The 24,041-nt window shown below is 41.1% G+C and overlaps 1 protein-coding gene across 2 annotated transcripts; it reads right to left on the reverse strand.

Annotated features, from left to right (window-relative positions):
• Nucleotides 1–387: 387 nt before the first annotated feature.
• pxk (PX domain containing serine/threonine kinase) lies at nt 388–23,093 on the reverse strand. Of its 2 annotated transcripts, XM_065955201.1 has the most exons (19): nt 22,895–23,093; nt 19,172–19,222; nt 18,942–18,989; nt 15,880–16,066; nt 15,260–15,337; nt 14,555–14,628; nt 13,233–13,307; nt 13,039–13,143; nt 12,541–12,642; nt 12,240–12,401; nt 11,750–11,867; nt 11,553–11,631; nt 10,893–10,941; nt 10,697–10,774; nt 10,492–10,578; nt 9,605–9,668; nt 9,301–9,360; nt 7,703–7,731; nt 3,711–3,834 (listed from the first exon to the last, which is right to left on the reverse strand). In XM_065955201.1, exons 1-18 carry the CDS (start codon nt 22,994–22,996, stop codon nt 7,715–7,717), a joined length of 1,536 nt encoding a protein of 511 aa, XP_065811273.1. In that variant the 5' UTR covers nt 22,997–23,093; the 3' UTR covers nt 3,711–3,834; nt 7,703–7,714. The 2 variants fall into 2 exon arrangements, with proteins under 2 accessions (XP_020486270.1, XP_065811273.1); XM_020630614.3 differs by lacking the exon at nt 7,703–7,731 and having other exon boundaries at nt 388–3,834.
• Between the last annotated feature and the right edge of the window lie 948 nt (nt 23,094–24,041).

Here is a 24,041-nt window from a genome sequence, read left to right on the forward strand (position 1 = left end):
GACGTCCCACCCTGTCTGATAACCAAAACGCACATTTAGCTTTCAAATATCTACAGACACTCACGCAATGACTGTTTTGTTAATTAAAAAAAAAAAAATTATGTCCTTTACGACCTTTTGTCCTCTACTGCTAATCCAGTTTAAAACATTGCAAGGAGCCACAATTTTCAAGAGCCGTTAATCATAATAAAATAATCTGAAAAAATGTAGACATACTGTAAGTCAGCATGGGCCAGGCTAAATTCCTTTGACCTGTATATATTGTTTTGCACTTCTACTGTTTCTATTTCTTTTCTTTTTTACTAAGTCTTTGATTTTATTCAGCCTTTCACATTTCCAAAATTTGTGTTCAGAAACTCAGCGTTTACAATAATCACAACTCACACATTTTCTCAAACCAATTTTTATTCAAACGTTCATTCAGTTGATACAGTTTTCATTTCATCCCAGCAGGGTAGCTAGATGTTTTTGTTTCAATATGTATGATGAGGAAAATCCTTCTGCTGCTTCATTTATATGAAGATTTAGTTTGGACTAACTGTTTGGCTAATAAAAAAAAAAGAACCTGCAGTAAAATATTTGATGCATCTGAAGAGTGGTAAATGTAAGTGGCCTTCAGATAACCAAGTGTTTTTTTCATTCTGAGTTGACTTGTGACCCAGAGTCGTCCCTGGAAAATTTATTTTTACACACACAAAAAAAACCCACACCTTGGGACTGGGCTTCCACGCCTCGTGGGTAAAGTGCTGCAGAGAAATATTCAATGACCATGATTCAAGACGTGAAGACCATCGCATTGGACCGGATTGCACTGAATAATAAAAACAATGTAAGCATGAAGCGGTCATTAAAAAAACATTCTGAGAGCTGAAACTTGGACTGAAGTGATCGGAAACATCAGGCAGCAAAGTTCACCAGAGCTCAAAACTCACAACAGAGTAATGATCCAGCAGCAGCAGCTCGGCCCGACACACAGGCTAACACTTCAGCACACAGCAAGTCAACTTTTTTTCAACCAGATAATAAAGAATTGGTTGTAAGTTTCTTATTTAGGGAAGTTGCTCTGACTTGGTCAAATTTAGTGAAATGACCAAACAAAAGAAGTCCTGTGTGCTAAAGTGAACATCTGTTCAGGTACAATATAGACAAGTTAAGAATCCAAAACATTCAGATATCTGTTTCCAGGCACAATGATCCAAATGGCACAATCAAAATAAAACAGGCAAAACACAAAGGTAGCAGGAATCAACCCAATAAAGGTTTAAAATAAACACTTGATTGCAGTCAAATGGAAGCAACATGTCGTCTTACAGTCACCACTATCACTGCTGGTACTTGTATCTACATCTGCAGATTTAACTGAAGAAATGAAGAGTAAACATGTCACATCTTTGAGCACAAAGATGTTATCATCTGGTCTCAAGATTGACACTTTTCTGAAAAGTGTCAAACTTGCAGTTTCTACGTCCAAGTTTGAGCCACTTGTTAAAAAATAGATTTTGTTGAGAGGGGGGACAGATGAAAGTTTGTTTCGTTAACTTCTCCTGCTTTTTCTTGTATAAAAATACTTTTTTTTAATCCAATATGAAAGAGGGCTGGATTGTGATGGACTTCCTGTCGACAAGTTTGAAGTTTTAGGAAGTTGTTTTTCAGAGCGGCAGCCTGAGAGGAAGAGGCTCTAAAACCAGGTGGAGGTTTTAAAAATTAACAAACAGTGATGTAATCGGTGTGTGATTCTTAGTTAGTGACTCAAACTTGCAAAAGCATTAGTACGAGTGTTGTATGCTCTGAAAAAAAAAAAAAAACCTTTCATTGAGGTGCAAAGAAGCTACATCTTACATCTCAGCAAATCTCCCGCTGCAGCTGGACTGGACATGTCGTCAGTGCAGATTCATGATGATCTGATCTGTGACAGTAAAGACGTCTGAACAGAATCTCTGCCTCACGTCGCTTCAAACTGGAAAAGTGCAAGTTTGAAATTATGCTAAAAAAAGAGCAGCGTAGTGGCATGTCCTAAACTTATGTCTGCAAGGTTTACCCAGTATGTTCCTCTAAATTGAACACATGGGGAATAATATCTCTCTCATTAACAAGAAGCAGGGGTTCCTCCATGTTGGCAATATTTGACTGCAGATAAAAAAAACATGTGCATCTCTAATTCCAGCTGTTTTGTAACCTACTCTCAGGTCAGACTGGGGCCGATAGTAGATATAGTGTGATAGCTGACATCCCATTCATTTCCTCGAGCACAGACGTAAACTTGTTTTATAAAAGATGGCAAAAGTAGTCGTGGATTAAACGCACATTCATCCACCAACGTGATGTAAATATTAAGGAGCGGGAGCATCGAGATAAACTCTTCCCTCGTCTCAAACATCTGTTTCCTGACTGACAAGAAGTGACCAATCAGAACTCCGGATGATTACAGGACTTGACAGCTTTAGCTTCGGCACGTGACACACCTTACTTTCCCAAATAGAGTTCACCCGACCAAAGAATTCAGATGTTTCCGTTTGTACTGTTAACAGGGATGAACTCCGCGAAGGATCCCTGTCTTAGTTTTACTAACGTCATCTCAAACCGGTGAATAATTGCACAAAGTAAATCAAATGAATCTCAAACGACCAATCAGCAGCAGGCGTGATCCCAGCTCGACTACGGTACATGTTTCTGACTCACTGTCACCAACCTCCTTCTTTCAGGATCAGTTAGTCTGTACTTTAAGTCTTCAATTCATCAAACAAGCGAAAATAGATTCTTTACTCATTTCCAATAAATATACTTAAATTTATTCATTTATTTAAAGATAAAATAGTTCTGTTTGTTTTTTCTTGATTCAACGTGCAGACTCTTCTGTTTATTTTTTTTATAAAATTCTGCACTTGATTCAACAAAGTTATATTTTAAGTAACGTAATCGTAGACAGAAAAAACTTGAAGGTGCTGATTGTTGCAGCGTAGCTCTGGTTGTCATGGAGACGTTCTCGGTCACTGACGTCCTGCAGTGAAACGGTCTCAGCAGAGTCTGGAGGCTACACGTCAGAAGGACTGAGATGATTTTTGAAGGATGAAGCCCGGAGTTTCCTCAGTTCCTCTGCTGCTCCAGGATCGGGGCGGGTACAGCGTCACAGCACCGACCCAAAGAGTTTTAAATCCAGGAAGTTAAACCTCATCATCCAGCGAGATCAAGTGTCCACAGTGGCTCCCAAACGTCCATACTCATCTTTTACAAGCAAAACAAAAGCGCAGAAAAGAAGCAGGTTGGTTGAATGTTTCTCAGGCTGGAGTTTGGTGGGACGTCTCCTTGTGACAAACAAACGTTCAGAAGCAGAGGATTGTCTCAAAGTGTTTGAAAGGGCAGACTGAGGCAGGAACAGTTTCATCATCCATCCTGCGCCATCTCTAACCACAGCAACAGATTTTTGTAAATATAACAGCAGGAAAAAGCAGCGCTAGTGCTAAAAACCAAAACCATACTTGGATTTTCTCTTGGTTAGTGATTCCTTTCACATCACAGGAAGCAACAGCTTGAACCTGTTCAGACCACAGTGCAGAACCAGTGCATAGGTCAATCGTGTTGCCGTAGTGATGGTTTAAAGTGGGGGGGGGGGGGAGCGAGGTCAGGCGGTGAACGGGGGTCAGATGATGGGTTTGCTGCGGTCGACGGTATCTGACTTCTTCAGTTTGCCCTTACTGAAACCCTGGATGGAGCTCAGCAGAGCGCTGCGACCTCCTCCCATTCCGTCAGTGGAGGGCAGAGGAGGACAGGAGGAGGAGTCCAGCATGGGAGGAGGAGGGGGAGGAGGGGGAGGAGGGGGAGGAGCAGTCTGGCCTCCTGGATTAAAGAGAGGAGAATAAAAGAAAGCACGTCAGATTAAGATTCATAGAATAAAAACTGCAGGTTGCTGGCAGCATGCAGATTCCCCGGGAGCTGGTTTCACAAAAGGCATTCAAGTTTGACTCTTGAATGAACGCGTGAGGTTTTCAAAATGTCCGACACTATGATCATTTTTGATACCACGTGTTGGAAAACAATATAATCTGTTATTTCAATAATTAACAGCATCAAAAAGTACCAACAGTTGAAAAGTACAGAGTTTGCTTGCATGTTCTCAGCATTCGGTGCCTAGGCCTTCTATGTTGGTTGCCATGGTATCGAAACAGGAGTTGACATCAACTATTTTAGTTATTGAAGTTTAAAATTCTAATATCGAGCTACACTAGTGAGGAGTGTGTGTCGTCAAAATAACAACCATTCTTATTTGATATAGCTAGACTAACAGTTTAGGACACCAGGTACTTTTCTCTCTCTCTTTTTTCTAACACTGGACGCTGAACCCTTGATGTAAGTTTTGAGATTTTTTGCCTTGTGTTCATCTCAAGAGATGAGTTAAGGTCTTGATGTCATAGATAGACTAAGGACACATATTAGTGTTCAAGAAACATGGTGAAGTGTATTTTGAATAATATGTGACCTTAATATTGGTTTGGGCATTTCACATTTTTTGATATTTTAACAAATTTGTAGCTGTCACAACAACTCAAATGTATGTTTCATTTTCGATGTTTAGGTCTGAACGTAGGCTGTTCCAACACCGAACAACAGATCAAAACGTTGAAACTTTGCATAAATACAGCTACAGCCAACAATAAAAAAAACACGCAAGGGTGGGTGCAGATGTTGTTTGTTCTGTGTGCAGAGTAACGGGGACACTTTGTGTGGAAAGACTAGATCTTTGTGAAACCAGTTCCTGCAGATCAGGGTCCAGGCTGAGCTCAATCCACCATCAGTTTCAACACGACTTTGTTGGTTGGTACCAAGAGAAAAGATTTTTGATGCCCAGCATCATATTAACATCGAGTTGAAAGTCCTATTAGCTCCCTATATAAAGACGTGTTTGAATCTCGTTTAACAACATATTTACAGATGTTTCGTGTTTTCATCAGCTCAGCTCAGCAGCTTGTTAAAATATGAAATCAAATTGATAAAGCTTCACGGTACAGCTCTGTTATTCTGAACTAGATGAGCTTCTCCAATCTGTTTATTTAAAGACAAAGTTAAAAGTCCTCCTCCATTTTCACATTATCAGCTTCACTTTGACTAACTGATGGTGAGTTGATCTTAAGCCCGATGCTTTCCTTTCAGCTGTGCCACTTTGCATCCCAAACTGAATGAAACCCCAGGGGCTGCAGGCAGAGAAGCAAAATGTAGGGGAGCGTGACATAAACGTACAGCAGAGGTAAAGGAAGGACTTCCTGTCTGAATACACACACAGAGAGAATGATCTGCAGTGTAAAGAAAGGACATCAGTCAGTCTGACAGATGTGACCACACCTGAAGAAAGTCACTGCAGGGGTCGACGATGAGCATCACTGCAAGATACTCACATTTAAAAATAAAAGTTCAACAGTAATCAGTGGAGGAACATCTTCTTCCTGCAGTGAGGATTAGCTCCAGATCATTTCTTTCATTACATTGAGCAGCTTCTTGTTCTGTAGAGTCCATTTCTGTGAATCTTGACACGAGTCTGCGGTCATGTTCAAAGTTTGCATATTAAAGCGAGTCCTCCATCATCAGAGTCCAGCAGAGTCAGCATTTCACGAGCGAGTGTGAAATCTGAGATTAGATCTGTAAACGTGTGCTGGCACATTCAGGACTACTGCACACTTTTTAAAATCAAATAAATGAATAACATATTTTACAATTCATAGGGTCGCTGCTTCTCAAATTTCATGTGAGATTCAAAACGACTTTGGTTCTCTTTGTCTAAATTGTAAGTTGTTGTTTTTTGGGCGTATCTTGCTAAATGTCTCAGTCATTTTCACTATATTTTTTCATTTTGAGGCCATATTTCACTGAACTTGCATTTCCTCATCGTTATCTCTTCCATACCTAATCTGTGCTGTAAAGGCCACTGATTGTTACATAAACAATGAATCCACTGAAAAGATTTACAAAAAAAACACTAACTCGGTCATAGTGCCGTCTCAAGAGGACCTCTCACAAATGAAGAATAAGACGTTTTAATGAACGAATTTTATGACCTTAAATTCTGAAGGAAGACTCTTGAAGGAACCTTGAGTTTTATCTCCCGACTAATCCAAACTGATTTATAAATTGTCCTCCTGGAACAAAACAAAAGTATGTTTCCAAACTCGTACCTTCTCACAACAATAATTTGGCTAAAAATAAATTAAAGCTACAGTCAGTAGGTTTCATCAAAAATAAAATACAGACTGCTCAAGCATCACTTCATCCATGTGTGGTGGTGACTGTGTCTGCAGAGAGCATGACCTGAAAGTCTTCAGATTATAACCAGATTAGGATGGATTTCCTTCTACCATTATAAATTATACACAAATCAAATTTAAATCATACAAAATTTGAAGTTCAGCTGTAAACCTGTCTGTGCAAAGAAACCAAAAGTAATGCAATAAAGTTTGACCTGAGACTTTAAAGATGTTTGAGAAGAAAGTGAACTTCATTCAAAATATTTGTGTATAAAACGGGGAGGAAATCATTTCAACAACTCACAGCATGGGGAACCGCTAATCCAATAAGAGTCTATTCTGTAAGTTTGTTAGACTTCTTGGTGAGAATCGGCTCAAAAACCAAACGTAGAGTACGAGCCGACAGAACAGACACAGAGACAGAAGAAAGACAGACGGACATGCTACAAATGACGGAGCGAGCAGACGGACACAACTGACAGATCACAATCTCCAATGAGGACTGCGGGTCGGGATCGTGCAGGAGTCGTATGTGTGTGAGGTTCGGGGCATCATTGCAGATTGTGATGTTTTTAAAAAGATGTGTGTACACCCTGATCCGGTCCAGCAGCTGCCTCGTCACCTTAGACCACATCCAATTCATTTTCTACTTATCGTCTGCTAACTTCATAGAGTTTGTAGATTAAACTGCTCAATGCTTACAGTGATTAATGTCGGACACTTTCCTCTTATAAGGTTGAGATGGTCGCAAGCATCATCTTTGCGCATTAAGCGTTGCTGCACGTCTGCCCTGTCTCTATGACAACAGTCTGCTGACAACGGCCACTGCATGTTTTTTATTTGAGCGTTTATTTCCCGATCAGACACGGAGCAAAGAGGATGTGGGTACAAGACACGATCTGTAGGCGGCAAAAATACAGGGAACATCATAAATTTGGAAAAGAGCGCCAGTGATGTCAACAGCGCCTTTGTGAAAAGTTAAAAGATTTTCTACTTGAGCGCTCGGAGCGGCAGTACAAAAAAGGCAGAAGATGCTGGGTGTTGCACTTTTCATCCAGGAGGCTGCATTCTGCTGTGAGCGCTCTCTACTCATTGAAAACAACTGAAAAAAGACGCTGCCGCTCAGAAAATAAAGCTAGGTGGACACGGGGTCTATATATATAGGATCACGAGTCAGGTGAATAAATATTGCTGTATCGATAGTTTGTCCCACCCCTATTGTGAAGTCAGAAAACCCCAAACTTACAAAATCATTTAGGTAGAAAAGTTTATGATAAGCTCGCACTTTAGAGGGGCTGTTTTGTGTATTGATCAAGGCTCATCCATTTTTTTATTTATTTCCTCTCTAAATGGAATCATGTTAACAGATCTCTGTGACAAGTAGCTCGCTGGTTGACGAGGGTGTGCAACATCTTCAAAAACCACCAGAGACCTTCATCATCATCATCGACATTATAAATCTTTTACTTTACCCAACGACACGGTCAGAATGGAGCATGCTCTATGGTGGAGACAGCACGGGAAGAGGAGAGAAGAAGAGATGACAATTATCTGTTCAATCGGCATTTACACAGTTTCACCAGGAGGAGGAGGAGGAGAGAGGAAGAGGAGAGGAGAGGAAGTAAGGAAAGGAGAGGAGAGAGGAGGAGATGAGAGGAGAGGAGAGGAGAGGAGAAACAGAAGAGGAGAGGAGAAGAGAAACAGAAGAGGAGAGGAATTTAGGAGAGGAGGAGACGAAGTTAGGAGATGAGAAACAGAAGAGGAGAGGAAGTAAGGAGAGGAGAGGAAGTTAGGAGAGGAGAGGAGAGGAGAAACAGGTGAGGAGAGGAATTTAGGAGAGGAGAGGAGAGAGGAGAGGAGAGGAAGTTAGGAGATGAGAAACAGAAGAGGAGAGGAAGTAAGGAGAGGAGAGGAAGTTAGGAGAGGAGAGGAGAAAAGAAGAGGAGAGGAAGGATAGGAAGTGAGGAGAGGAAGTTAGGAGAGGAGAGGAGAGGAGAGGAGAGGAGAGGAGAAACGAGGAGGAGACACTACCAGGGTGGGAAACTGATGCCACATTTGTGTCAACATATTGTGGAAACTTAAGTCTGGTGATATCCAGTTTTTTTACTTTCAATTAATCCAATGAAAAAACCAAACCCATCAAGGAAATGATCGACTAAAAAGTGTAGAGGAAAACACAGAGCGACAGAACGAAAGGAAGAGAAGAAAAGAGAGATAGATAGAAAGATCCATCGTTATACAGAAAGAGATGATGAGAGACAGAAAGAAAGGCTGAGAAATAAATAAAAACAAAAGAAAGACAGACCGTAACAGGAAATACAAAAAGAGACAGACAGTCAGAGAGAGAGAAAGAAAGAAAAAGATGTTGTTACGTCTTTAAAATAATATTTACAACCCGTCTATAAAACATCCAGCATTTGAATAAAACACAAGTGCAGCACATGGCGCCTCAGCACATTTTTACTTTGACTTAAAACATAAATGAAAACAAATGCTGAACAATCAGTGAGCTAGTAGACGCCTAACGTCTTTGAACTCTTTTCCACACAGACTCTCTCTATAATAAATCTTGTTTATTCCTATTGTAGCTATTTCCAAGTGCTGACTGTATTTGTGAGCTGTTTGAAAGATTTATTCATTAATAAGAAAATGAAGAGCTGGAGGTCGAGAGCCACAATAAAGGTTTGAGTTTCTCATGGGATTTGTTTCTTTCAAAGATCAGAGTTTCCCACCCTGCATCAAGTTCTCTAAAAGACACGACTAAGTGATTAGACACAGTTACAGCAGAGACAGATACCTGTCTGAAAAGCAGGTAATCATATGATGAGAGAAGAAGAGGTGAAGAAACAGACAGACAGACAGACAGACAGGTTAAGTCAGGTGATTAGACTTCAAATTCATTCATGCAAAATTCAGATTACATTCATGGTTATTAAAAAAGAAAAAAAAGTTATTGATCTGAGCAGCGTGCTAAGACAGACCAGTCGTGTCGCCACAAGGGGGAGCTATCCTGCATGTATGAAACTTCAGTTTAAGACAGAAAGGAGGACAAACAGACAGACAGGCATACCTGTGGTGGATGGTGGCGTGGGGGAGGAGGGGCATGTAGGAGGGGAGCTGGCTCCAGAACCTGAATACAAAAAGAGAAGTTCATCGCCATGGTAAGCTTCCTACTTTCCTGTCCACAAAAGGTTTAAACATGGCTGATGCATCATGTTGAGTCTTTCATAATTTCCTTGTTTTTTCTGTCACAGAGGGGCATGCACACTTTTTACCCACATCAAAGAACTTAAAATAAAGTTATTACAGACAGAGTTGCTAGCTGGCTCAATAATGACCTAACAGAAAAGCTTTAGTAGTGTTCAGTGACCTACCAGAGTTATTGTTGTTCCTGACGGACATGTCTTCTTCGTTTTCATACGCCGACTGTCTGGACTTCTGCAAAAACATGAACACAGGTTTTTACATGACATTTAAATCCTCTTGGTTGTAAAACTGAAGAGTTAAAGGTCAAATATAATACAGAGTCCACTTCACCATGTTTCTCTAACACTAATATGTGTCTCTAGTCTGTCTACAAACCCCCCCAATGATGAGAAAAGTCCATCCCTCGTCTTTTGCCTGCTCCACTTTTCAGAAAATATGTGTTCAAACAGGCCGTTTGGAGATTTTCCCTTCATGACATCACAAAGGGCAGTAACCCCTCCCCCAGGTGGGTGACACTCCCACAGCTAGGTGTTTGTTCTGCCCTCTGAGTCTGCCTTCTCACCGTAAACTATAGGACATGGAGCGAGAAAGCCAGAGCCACTTGAGCCCTTCCAGAGAGGGGGCATGGTCAGACACAGCTCATTTACATTTAAAGGTACAGATACAGAAACAGACTGTTCTGAGCAGGGCTGAAATAGAGAAGAACAAGAAGCTTCCCAGACATGTTTTAGGAGCTCTAAGACGTATTTAAACTTGATGAGGAGGAGGAGGATATGTGACCTTTAAAGCCTTCCCCCTTTACACTTTAATCTCAGTCATTAATCGGTATGTAGTTCAGTTTAGACTCATCTGTTCGTTTCTGTCCTTGTTCTATCAAATCTAACAAACCCAAACAATGGCAAAATGTCCCATGAGTCTCAGTTATTAAAGAGTATTTTGAGCTATTGTATTTGAAGGTTTGAAAATAAACCTCCAACCAGTCACAGCCAAGATGTCTGCTCTGATGTCAGGAGGTTTCTTTCTAGTGTTGTGTGTCTGAGACTGTGTTTCCGACCTTCCTCGCCAGAATCTTCCTCCTCTTCTTCTCCTCCTCTGAGCCGTGGTGAGACTGAGCTCTGGTCAGCCTCCTGTGCTGGTGGAGCTTTAATAAAACATCAAAACACAAAATGATCCTTCAAACAAAAGGCAAACTTCATATTCATTAATCTACACTTGAGACAAAAAAGTAAAAGAAAGATGTGGAATACAAAGCGACGCACCACTCTTTGCTCCTCGTGCAGCCGCTTCTCCAGACTCTCCTTTGCCGTCTTCAGCGCCTCTTTTAGTCTGCTGGGAATCTGGAGGAGGAAGTTAACATTTGTTTTTCTTTATCAAATATTCTGCAGGAATAAAAAACTGTTGTATGTGCATGCACCGACAACCTCAAAAGAAGTTATCTGAAACCAAACTTCTCACCTTGACCTGAGATTTTTCTGAGTGTTGCAGCTGAACGTCACTGAACAACCTGCAGAGCACAACATGCGACTCGTCAGCAACCAAAAAACCAGACGCTCTCTGAATTCCTCACATTAGTTTGTTTTACAGAGAATATTTGCTTGAACACTAGATATATGGGTCTGTATGGATGGATGGATGAATGCATGTAGAAAACAAGGTTGTGAAAACACTTTGATACCACGTTTTTTAAAACAATAAAATCTTTTTTTAATGAGAAGAAAGTGTTGAAAAGCACTGAAGCTTTAACAAACTACATTTTCTTCTGTCATATTTTTCTAGAAGATAATTATTGGCCATTTTTGCTTTTATTATAAATCAGACAGCTGAAGAAAGACAGGAAATGTTGGGAGGAGAGAGTGGGGGGTGACATGCAGCAAAGGGCCGAGGTCGGAGTCGAACCCACGGCCGCTGCAGCGAGGACTATATCCTCTGTACATTGGAGAGCGCGTAATAACCGCTAGGCTACCCGGTGCCGCCATATTTTAACCAAAAGCTGCTGCAATCCAAAGAGAGAGAGTATACCCATGTGTCTATGGTATGAATTTGAATGTTTCTGGTATATATCAAATATAATGCGTCACGTTCTGACTGCTCGTTGAAAACATCAGGTGAACTCACGGTGTCTTCATGAGCTCTGACACGGTCGGCATCCCGCTCTTACAGGACTCCGTGGACAGGATGGACTGCAGCACCGACACTAAAACACACAATGAATCAACATGTGTTACCATGGATACGCTTTGGGACATTTCAAGGCTAGTTGTGTCAGCATTTAAAGACACAGCACTGTGATATCAGTCTGTGTATATACTGACCGACAGTGGTGTAGGGGACGGCGGGGAACTGATCGACGGGGATGCTGTCCGGCGGTCGGCCGTACGTCATCTCGTAGAGTAAATGTCCGAAACAGAAGACATCGATGCTCTCTGTGCTCTGCAGACACACCAACAAAAGTTTAAAACACAACAAGTATGATTATGCACAGATCCCTTGGCATATTGAGGGATTTAAAGATGCTGTTCACAGTTGTTTAAGTTTTAACTTTCTATCTGTATCCTTTGAAGAAAATCTTCTACATATCCTGCTTTTTACCCCGGATCATTAAAAGCCTAGACTTCTACAGGTTTATTCAACATATTATAAAGATAACAGACACAAATCTAATATCAAAAACATTTGATTGTAAACAAAAACAAAAACTTGAACACACACACACAACACATGAACCCTTTGGCATGTTCCAGTTTAGTGAAGAGATAACAACAAGAGCCGCACAACATCCAATCTTACCAAGTCATTACTTACATTTATCTTCCTGAGCTGGGTGAAGGCTGGCCGCAGCGCTGAGGGAACTCCCAGCATGCCGTTCTCTACGTCTATGAGTCGACACACGCCGTCATCCAGCATAATGTTGGACGCTTGAAGGTGACCGAAAAACATTCCTCCGTCGTGGAGGAGCTTCAGGCCCTGAAAACACACAAACATGCACACATAAAGCTCTGGTAACAAGTCGTTTTATTTGGTTGTGTGTTGTTTATTTCTTGCCATTGTTCGGTTTGTGTTTGTGTGTGTTTGTGTGTGTGTGTGTGTGTGTGTGTGCGTCTACCTCCAGGATCTGACGTCCGTACAGCTTGATGTGCTGCAGCTCGAGGCCCTGACTCTTCTTAGGGTTACAGTACTTCTTCAGGTGACTCTCCCTGGGCTTCACCTGCAGAGAGAGAGAGAGAGAGAGAGAGAGAGAGAGAGAGAGAGAGAGAAGAGAGTCAGTTTTCACCAGACTATCTATACCGAATATGAACGCTCATCCAGAGTTACAGAGAGACTGTTTCAATGCTTTGCACAGCACATACTAAATACCCTTCATCTCTGTGGAGTTGTATTGGAAGGAAAAACTTAGAAACATATCTCAAGATGTCAACGTTTGGAACTACATGAAACAGAAAGACAACTCGATTAAAGGTTAAATCTGATTAATCTGGACAAAACTCCCCTTTATACTGTTGGGGAAACACCCTCACGATTGGTGCTTAGATCACAGGAGGACAAGCACTTTGATTGTGGCACAGTGGTGCTTTGAATCCACACACTGACACACAGTGTGTACCTTGCATATGTGATCTCTGAGAGAGCCTCTCTCACTGAACGGCCGGATGAGCAGAGCTGAAGACTCACTGGTGCTGGAGAACAACAGCGGACACAGATAGGGAGTCTGAGGGAGGAAGAGGAGAAGTATATTTACTCGTTTGGGCTTCATAACGCCTCTTCAGAAACCAATCCATGATGTCACAGTTTACTTACAGAGAAGCTGGTTAGCAGCTTCATGGCTGACTGAAGATCTTTGTCAGACAAGAACTTATCAGGCCCCAGGTCCACCTACAACACACACACACGCACACACACACACAGGGACTCAGTGCTTTTGATTTATTTATTCTCCTTCAGTTTTTTATGGAATATTATCTTGCACTAATTTAGGCCATGTACTTCTGAAAGGTCTTCTTTAAATCCCTTTTGGTATTTAAATGCCCTCTGAGGGTTTGAAGGACGTTATTCAAAAACATTTTATTTTACTCAATAAAGTGAAATATGAGTGACAAACATCAGAGTGTATTTAGACCTCCTTTTTCTCTAAACATTTGTTTCCTCTGACTGGATGAGACTTTCACATCAGCCGAGAACATCTGATTGAATTTAAATTTAACTAAATTGAATTTATACTGCGCTGAGAAAAAACCTCAGTATGTGAAATACTCCTGGAATAATCTCTCAGTCCTGTCAGGGACATAAAACGTGTTTTTTCATCACTAGTACTTTATCTGCAGCCCATCCTTCTGTGTGCATTTGTTCTTATTGACACTGCTCTGCTCCATAATTAAAACCTCAGATGATTTTTGCTCACAGTTTGAGCAAGCAGAGAAGAAAAAGTATTTTTTCTTTAAAGAGGATATATTATACCCCTTCTCCACCTTTTCAAACAGTCCCCTGTGGTCTAAATGAAACATCTGTGCTGTGCTTTGGTCAAAATATAACATGAATCAAGCAACAGAGGAGGTTTGTGACCCTGTGTAAACCAGCTCTCTCAGAACGCTCCGTTTTGGTGTGTGTGTCTCTTTAAATGCAATGAGCAACCCCTGAGTTTTCCCTGTAGACATCACTCCTTTGCTAGCGACAATGAAAATGGCGGACCAGCACAAAAGTTTTGTATAGGCTGGAGGTGGAGTCCATGGGTGGAGATACCAGGAGAGGGGAGGGGAGGAGATTATTTTTACTAGAGTCTCACTGTGACATCACAAGGAGAGCACATTTGAAACGGAGCATTTTTCTCTGTGTTGTAAGACTTATGCAGACCACAAACAAAGGACTGGATGGGTTTATTTCACATTTTGTGGGTCGGTAGACACTCAGGTTACACAAATATATGTTCAAAAACACTGTAGAAGTGGATTTTATATAAAATGTCTCCTTTAAGTTGAGTCAACCTGACCTCTCTGGTCATTCAAAAAGTATGTTGACAGAGCTGCATCTCTCATGGATTTTATTTGAAATGTGTGTTTTGTCTTGTAAAGATTAGTGTGTCAGCAGAGCTGTCTGTCAATCGTACTGATTTGTGTCGGACTCACCCAGCTCAGCAGATACCTCTCCTTTGGCTGCTCTTTGTTCTTGATTACAAAATATTTCTTCCTGATCCTCCAGCCTGAAAACACAAATAGCCAGTCACTTCCAGTTCCACTCCACCAGAAGAAATCAATATAACAAGTGAATAAAACACTGCAACGAGGAAACGCCATCTACATTTGGACTCAGAAGTAATAAAACACACACGTGATGAAGTTATAACACAAAGGGATTCTGCAGCTTCAGCCTTATCGGGTCTGATATGACCCGTTGCTTACGCTAGCTAATATAAGCTCATGCTAATTAATGTAAGCAAACTTTGCACCGCAGCTAAATGTAAATCTGGTTACTATGGCAAAAAAGTTCAAAATCTACTCATCTCCTTTAGTCAGCTTGTATCCTAAAGGTCACCTGATTGGACCAGGTTACATCACTTCAACTGTAAAAGTCGACTCCACAATGAAGTGACGCTGCGTATCAGACGGATTATGATTATAAACAAAGACAGTAACGAGATGGCCGTTTGCTGAGTGATGATAACAGACGGAAGCAGGAACTTTGACAGAGTAGATACCCTGTTTAGGACTTAAACTGTTATTTATGAGTTTAGCAGCTAATAAAAGAAAAATAATCAGGAACTATTGAGATCAATAAATGAATCATTCTTCACCATTCTCTGGTTACAGCTGCAAAAATGTGAGGATTCTTACCAATGTCCCTGAGAGGCTCCAGGACCTCCCACTTTGGGTCCGACCTGAAGTACATGGAGACCTGCTGCAGGGCGATCTCTGCGAGACAGAGAGGCAGAAGAACAAACAGAACACACTTAGATAAGCTTATCATGAATCTAAAGTTTGTACCTAAGACAGAAATAATGATGCTTTCAGACACTGAGTGATCACATGTCCATGCTCACTCTACCAAACATCACAGAGAGCTGGAGTCTTTCTACTCTCACCTCATCATGTCAAAAATAATTAAGTCAGTTATGATGAGCTATTAGGAATTATTACAAAGGATTTTGACATGATTGATGGAAAGGCTGTTAAACGTTTTAGATAAGATGCAGTTTCAAGGTGCCATATTTACATTTAGCCTTCAATGTGATTGTTGCCAAAGCGTAATGGGAGAAGAAGTGATCCCCCCGCCCCCCCGGCCGTGCTGCCTTTGTAGGTAGTAACAGAGGCATTAGAGGGGTGAGATGGGATCAGTGGAGATGTGATTGGCGGAGGGAGCGGAAATGATCAAAGTGTGTGCAGGCTCTCTGTCTCACTTCTGAAACACCATAAGTCAATTTGAAATCATTCTAAAAAGTGTCTGAGGGACACACCTGTGTAGTTGGCAGAGTAGTTGTTTGGGTCGAGGAACTTCTTGACAAACAAGGAGCTGCAAAGCAGGGGATGCTGGGTAATGGAGTCCAGATATGCCTGCAGTCCTCTCTGCCTCTCTGCTATGAACTCTCTGTCCATGTTTCCAATCAGCTTCTTGGGAGGAAGAGGGAGACTGATGCCGCACACCTGGAGAGAGAGAGAGAGAGAGAGAGAGAGAGTGTGTGTGAAGCAGAGCTCTATATGTTTTCATGTTTTCAAAGAAGTGACTTCCAAACAGACAAAGTGCAGGTTTCCGACACTCCCTCGGCCTGTTGACAGAAGAGCAGGAGCTGACAGGAGGTCGGGGTCAGTGAGAGACCCCTAAAGGAAGCGAGCAGACCAAACATCAGCAAAAAATCTGCTTACTTCCTCGTCTCTGCTTAAATGAAAACAAATGGCCCTGCAGAGTCAGCACTGGATTATCAGATCTATACTCTAAACCAGTAAGATTATTTCTAAGTAGGCCAGATAATCTGACATTATGAATTATTTATAATCTGGAGGTTTTTGCTTGCAACACCTGGTCACAAGTTTCACATGTTTATGAGTTGTGAGCAGTTTAATATCTAAGCTTCTTTGAATGTTTGAGGCTACACCGGGTCAAAACATGAGATGTTGCACAGAAATCATGTTAGCAGCAGAACTTTGTTTTTCCCCGTCTTATCCCATCAATCATGTCCCGCTTTGTCGAAGGAGGCCTGACCTTAAAGGTGGTTAACCACCGTCACAAATCCATTAACTCTTCACATTCCTGCGACTCTTTTTTCAAACGTGACACAGTCATCCATGTTCCAACGCTTAAGGGGGCTAGCCTTGTTTGGAATAACCAGAGAGCTACTGTATCTTCTTAACCAGTAAGTGTCGGACGGAGAGGAGGCAGTGTCCCGTGATTGAAGCTCCATCGGTTGAGTTTTATTTTCAGTTTATGAAAAGAAGTCGCAGTGTAAGAGTCTAGATAAACACAAACATTATAACAACGTCAGAATAGTCATTCATATTTTGTGATCTTGTCCTGCTTCCTGGTAGGTCGGGGTTTTCCCACAACCCCACGATACGATACATATCGTTGATCCACATTGATTTTGGATACACAAAATGCGTTTGGGGTGAGTAAAAAGGTTCTTGAAATGGTGTACAAGAATCTGGTAGAAAGTATTTTGTCTTTTAACATGGTCGCATGGTACGGGCATTTAGATGTTAAATGTAAAAACAAACTGACAAGAGTGGTCAATACCGCTAGTAAAAACACTTTGCACCACAGATGCCACTGAACACTAAAAAGAAAGCCCAAGACATAACAAGTGACCCATCTCATCCACTGCACTCCCAGTTCGAAGTGCTTCCATCAGGTCGGCGATTCAGACAGCCAAGAGCCACAAAAAATGTTTATAAAAAATCATTTGTACCAAATGCAATAAAATTATTAAATTCATAAAGGAGAAAATGACCCCCCCTCAACTCCAACTGCACATTGTTTTATGAAATTACTGTTTTTAAACCTATAACTTTATGAAATGTATTAAACTCTGGCTTATTACTACACTAAATTATTATTTTAAATTCAAGAACCATGCTGACTGTGACGTTGTCGAGGACTACAGGCGCTCTCCTGGTTTCCTGCTGTGATTGAATGTTGTGTTGTTTGTCATCTGTCTTATTCTTGTGAAGCCGAAGACAATTTTCCACTTTGTGGACAAATAAAGTTCTATTCTTCTTCTTCTATTCAGGTCCTCAGAGATCCTACAAATACATCAAATTATTTAATCCCAGAGTTATGGCTAAGGTGTTATTATGAGCTGCACCATAGGTCAATTGTCTTTTAAAACTGTCTTTACAGCGATGCATCGATTCTGTCACATCTGCATTGAAACATGTGTTTGCAAGGAGCACATGACGATATATTGCTCCATTTTTTGGGTACTTCCTGGAACATGTCCATAGTTAAGTTTTCCCCCTCAGCTGGTCGTGGTTGTTACTATATACCATGCTGCAGTATTTCACATTGTAGAGCTAAACACGACTGAGAATCTACAACCACACAGGCAGCTGTGTGAGGCAGCACTGAGACAAATGAGACATTTGACCTAAATGTATAAATGTCAGCATGTTAACGTGCTCACAGTGACCGAGCGAACATGCTGATGGTAACAGGCACAATGTTTACTACGCTCACTTCTTAGTTTGCACACAAACGGAAGCACATTTGAGGAGGCTGATGGGGACCGTTAAGAATCAGTGCTGGGACATGTGAAACTGCCACATAAATGACTCAAACAGGAAGTTGATTGGCCAAGACGAGCTGGTGTGTGTGGCACTAAATGAGTGTGTCATCATGGCAGTTATAGCCTCCATTCATCATGTTGTAAACACATTCAGCTTATGTTGTAAAAACCATGTTCTGAGAAGGGACAGGTACGATTACTCGAGTACTCGTAACTGACTTCATTCACTAATTTTACTAATCGCACCTGTGGTCGCGATGTTGTAGGTTAAAATAGTTCCGCTCTGTCAGAGTTACATGCTCCATGTCGGCAGTGAGCAGAAAAAGTGATGTCTGGATGTACTTGGATAACGAGGAACAGATAATCAAGCTGCTGTTTAAATGAACAAACTGAGACTGAGACTATCACTGCCCTGTCCTTGAAGCCTGAATGGACCGGACTTTAATTAGAGCCGAGCGTCTCATTAAATCCATTTCATGCTCAGAGGTATTTTTATGGCGTTCAACTGTTGTAAAAAGAAGGAAAACGCTCATAAACGATCAGGAAAACTACAATCAGGATGACAAGCAAATAAAAACCATGATAACACGACAAGTAAAGTTTGTAGAGAACAAAAAGAGAAATAGCCAACTGTTTTTTTTTTACATGGTCAGTAAACGTAGACCGTGTGCATGTCAGAAAATGTTGGCGATAACTGAAGCCCATAGATGCCAAAAATGTCTGCAGGACCTTTGTAAACTCCTTTGCTGTCCTTCTGCATGTTTTAAATCACTGTGATGTGTTCATGAGGTGAAACTCACCATCAGGCTGCTGTTGAGAACATCGAAGTCGCTGTAACGTCGGATCACCTGCAACACAAAACACACACAGACGGCTGTGACTAACACGTCCTCATTGGTCTAACAGTCAGGGGATTTGTGAGTGTTCAATACTTCTACAAACAAACTGATTAATAAGCCTTTTAAAGTGTTCATGTTTCGTACCAGACGAGCGTTAACATGACATCTGAGGCTGTGATTGGTGTGTTTACCTGCCAACTGTTCTCTGAAGACACGCCCCTCTGGACTTTGATGATGTACTCCTACCAGAGGAGGGGAAAAAAAAAATCATTTAATTTGCAGTTTTCTGAGACAAATCAAAAACATCCATCCATTATCTATAGAGCTTTCCCCGCTCAGGGTCTCGGGGGCTGGAGCTGATCCCAGCTGTGATTGGCCGAGAGGCGGGGTTACACTCTGGACCGTTCTCCAGTCAATCACAGGGCTGACATAGATAGACAGACAACCAGCCACACATTCACACCTACGGACAATTTAGAGTCACTAAAGGTCATGGATTAACGGACCATCAGAAAAAGGTGTTTTTGTAGACGTTATGCATCATGACTTCTGTTGATGTCAGACTCCCACAATGCCAACAATTTTCTCTCATGTTTCACATGAAAATAAGTCGGAGTTTGTTCAACAGGTGACTTCACCTGTCCGATAAAAAAAAAAAAACAGTTCTCTGAATCAGTAGTTAGGTGAACTATGCCAGCAGTGAATTGATTTGGCACAACAGATACACCGGTTCATGCCACATTATTTGCCAATGTCTGTCAACAGGGCTGATATCGGCCGATACAGATGTTGCATCCCTAATAAAAATGGACAATATTTCCAGTTTAAATCTTTACAATTACACAATATAAAAAAGTATTGTTCTGAGGGAGGTGCCGCAGAACAAGCCACGTCCAATCAAATCAAAAGGGTTCACATTTCTGTTGTTTTTAAGTTTCAGTTTCATTTTCTAATAAGTGTTTCATGTTTAACACTGTGTCTCTGTGATGATGAAGACCCAAGAGTCAAACAGACAAAAATAAGAAAACAACAACCCCCGATGTAAACACTGAACTTTCCAAATCTAATCCTCTCACAGTCTTAATCCTGCAGACGGACTCGGGTTCCTGCTCTAATCTGCTGCATTCATTCATTCATTCATTCATTCATTCATGTGTTCTCAGCAGTTTCACAAACTCTGGATGTAAACAGCTCCAGTCCTGATGTCTATTGCTATCCAGCTGCTGTAACTGAGAAAGATCCCGTATGAAGGCTTTCTTATATCCGTCTGTCCAAACAATGATTACACTGTTTGACTGATGGAAGTAAAGCACCAAAACATTGCCAATAAACGTTTGTGTGCAAATCAGACAGTGTGCCAGTTCACCTTTCAGTCTGTCATGGACACATTGCTCTCCTACACACTCTGAATTCTGAATAAAACAAAAACTGTTTTTTGTGTGTTTATTTCTGGTCTTTGTTTCCATGTACAGATTAAGAATGCTGCAGAATCAGGAACGTTTCCAAAGAGAATTATTATTATTTTTTTTTTGTATCTTTCAAGATTTGCACAAGGTCTTGCGTGCATTTCTTTTGTCCCGTTTAGACAAACGCAATGCCCTCTGTACTGATATTATTCAAACTTCTCTTTACCACCTGCATTTGGCTTGAAATGGTACTGCTAGACTCAAGAGAACATTATCAAATAACTTCAATCCTGGGATCCCTGCATTGGCATCCTGTTCATTCATGCACTGATTTTAAGAAGTTAGAGCTGACTTTAAAAACAAGGTTGCGTTCCCTTTTGTTCGTTTTATTTCAATCCGCTCAAATTGGGTTTGACAACCTTATGACATCGGCCACAGCATGTGGACACAGTTAAAAATAGAAATATTTAACAATAGTGGCGCAACAATACGCTGGATCAGAGTTCCTGCTGGTACTGACCTTATTAGATAATAGACCAGTCCAGTTTTCTTTGTCAAGTCTTAATATTCAGTGTTTCAGAAACAGCAGTCTGCCGTCATAGAGCCTCAGTCATCTTTGTGCTCGTGTGATTTAACATAATAATCCAATAAGATCCACACTGTGAGCTATAAAGTTTCAAAGTTCGATCAGCACTGTCACTGGATACTTGGTGGGTTCGGCTTCTTATTTTAGAAAATGTGTGTTAAAGAAAAGAAGTGTGCTTGTGTTTATTTGTTCATTATTTGTTCTTGAAACGTGGACTAGCTTTCTAGGAAAGAAAAGTTTATTTATAGAGCACCATCCATACACAAAACAATCCAAAACTGCTTTATGGCGATAAAAACAAAGCACTGTGAATGTATAAATGTGGGAGAAATACGTGGAGAGAAGACACCCCCCTTTAGACTGTCATCTCCTCTGGTCAATGACTGATTTGAACTGGTGACTGACAGGAAAAGACCGACTTTGTCCTGCTATAATGTGCACAGTGTTTTAGTAGGGGGGGAGGCCTGTTTCCCACTGTATTGCAACAGGTTCGGAGCTGCTTACATGTTGACATACTCTGCCGTCATCTGACCCAATTTTTCCATCACATAAATCAGAAATGATTTCATTTGAAGAGTAAAACATGGCAGCTGTTTGGGTTTTATTTCCAAAGTGGACTACTTAAGAAAACGGTATGGGTCAGTACCAACACCACCAGTATAAAGAAATGCTATCTTTACAAACACAGACACACACATCAATATAATCATGACATCCTTATCTGTGTGCCCTGTCAGGTTATTGTGCACTTTGTTCTGCGTTACAATCACCACAACACAAATAATGCCTGACATCAGCGCGCTAAGCTAACTGGCTATCTCAGCTGATCCCAGCCGGACTGTCAACAACAAACCCCTCACACATGAGCCCATTATCGGACAAAGGAAGGCACTTTCCCTCTAACATGACCTGGTCTTTTTTTTTTTTTTTTTAAAGAATCCGTTCTTACTGTTATTAACAAATTAGTTTAAAGTTTAGATTTAGTCAAAGTTATGCTCAGTATAAACTTGCCAAAACACAGTTTGTGCTTATGTTGCAAAACTCGGTAAAAAAAAACCAGATTGATTATTGTTTCGAATAAGCATTATTCACAACAAGTTTTTAATAAACAATATAGACACAGATCTATTCGGCAGAGAGGACATCACTAGTTGCAATACAATCTGTAAATACCCAAGTCATGGTCTCAAATCAATGAACGCAAAAAGCTGTCGTCTGGGGAAAATAATTGAGACAGACTAAATGTATACAGGTGTTTGTAAAGGCAATACACGCCGAATGATTCAGCAGGTCATTAAAAATGAAAAAAGAGCTCACTTTTTCTTTATTTTAGACACTCAAACATGAGCAGTAACCAAAGGGAGTCTATAAAACGCAACACTTTTAAAGGCCATTCTCTACTGTGGGAGTTGCTGAATGTAGATAATGGACGGTTCCAGGTGATTATCACAGGTAAACGTGTTATTTATAGGTGTAGTGTTTTTGCTCGAAGGCCTTTGCACAGTCGACTGTCAAATGCTCAAAGCAAATCCTTTTATATCAGCAGGTTTTTTTTTTTTTTTTTTTTTTTCTGAATGCAGACGAGCTCAGAGGAAATTGCTCAATCAGTGCCATCGATTCACAGCCAGTCAGCTGCTGCCATCGCTTTTTATAGTCAACAGGTAAACCGTGAGGATAGTTGTTTTCTACATCCAGCAGTAATAAAAGGTTTGCGGATAATTCAATGTTTCAGGAAAGAAGACGAAATGTCTGTCCGATAATGGAACTTGGCGCACAGACGCCCCCTTTTAAAACACTTATTCAAAAGGAATCAGCAGCGACACATCCACAAGCCTTTAAGTAAAAGATACACGAAGATAACACAGGTACATGTGTAGGTTGTTGACTCCCAGGTGAGGGGTTAAATCCTGGTTTGAACTCACCGTGTGGGACTGCAGGTTCTGGCTGGTTTCGATCACCGCCGTCAGGGGGACGGTGTCGTCCAGCAGCTGCCTGCCGGGGGACGGCTTCTCCAGGAACGACATCCCGGAGGGTTACCGGTGAATGTCTGCTTAGAAGGTCCGTCTGTCACTCGCTGAAACACCGGGGGTGGGTGGGTGGGCGGGAGGGGGGAACCAGCGGAGGAGCGACGACAACAACAAGCCGAGAGGAGCGAAGTAACTGCTAGCGTTAGCTCTGCCGTAACCAGGAAGCGCTGCGTCGATCTGACGTCATCAACAGGCTGCGTCGTTCACGTAATTTGGGGGAGGGGGGGAGGGGGTGCTGTCACTTCCACCTAGTGGTCAGAAGGAGGAACCGCATTTTTAAATTCACCTGTAGAGGTGCTCTGTAAATATTCTGATATTTACTGATAGTAAATTACGGAGGCTGTGTATGGAGCGCAATATTAAAATAAATGGTACATTTTAGATATGATTTATAAATATTATTATTTATGAACGCCATTATATTATGTATATTATAATCTGAAGAATATACTTGTATTTATAGCATTTATTTATATTCATAGCATCCCATTAATCCAGCCATATATACCCAATAATTCACTCTTTTTTTAGTCTACATCTGTACATCTGCACTTCTGGTAAGATGCCAAACCTCATTTCATTGCTCTATACTTGTATATGTGTAATGACAATAAAGTTGAATCTCATCTCATCAGTCAGAGCAGAGTACCATCTTCATGCACCACTGAGGTTACCGACCACATATCTGTCTGGGAGTTCCTGAGCTCTTTGGTCTCGTAGGTTCCTCTGGATCGTTGGAGTGGACTCGCCGACCTGCTGCTGTTTGTTTGGTGGTTACTTAAGATTTCCAGTCGCTACTCTTGCTGGGGTCTCCATATCTTCATTGGCGATGTGAATCAAAGAGCTGCTCGATTTCAACTGCTTTAATAACCATTATTAGTCTTTACCATTTCCATCGCCATTGTAGTTGCTACCTTTAATTTTAGACTGATCAGAAATATTTTAAAAGTTATTTATTATTTAAAGCTGAACACAGCCTGCATAGCGGCTTTAAACCTCAGGCAAGGCAAATAGCCAATCAAAAAAAAAATAATTTCAAGCC

This window comes from Labrus bergylta, chromosome 5, assembly GCF_963930695.1.
Source record: "Labrus bergylta chromosome 5, fLabBer1.1, whole genome shotgun sequence".
Lineage (NCBI taxonomy): Eukaryota > Metazoa > Chordata > Actinopteri > Labriformes > Labridae > Labrus > Labrus bergylta.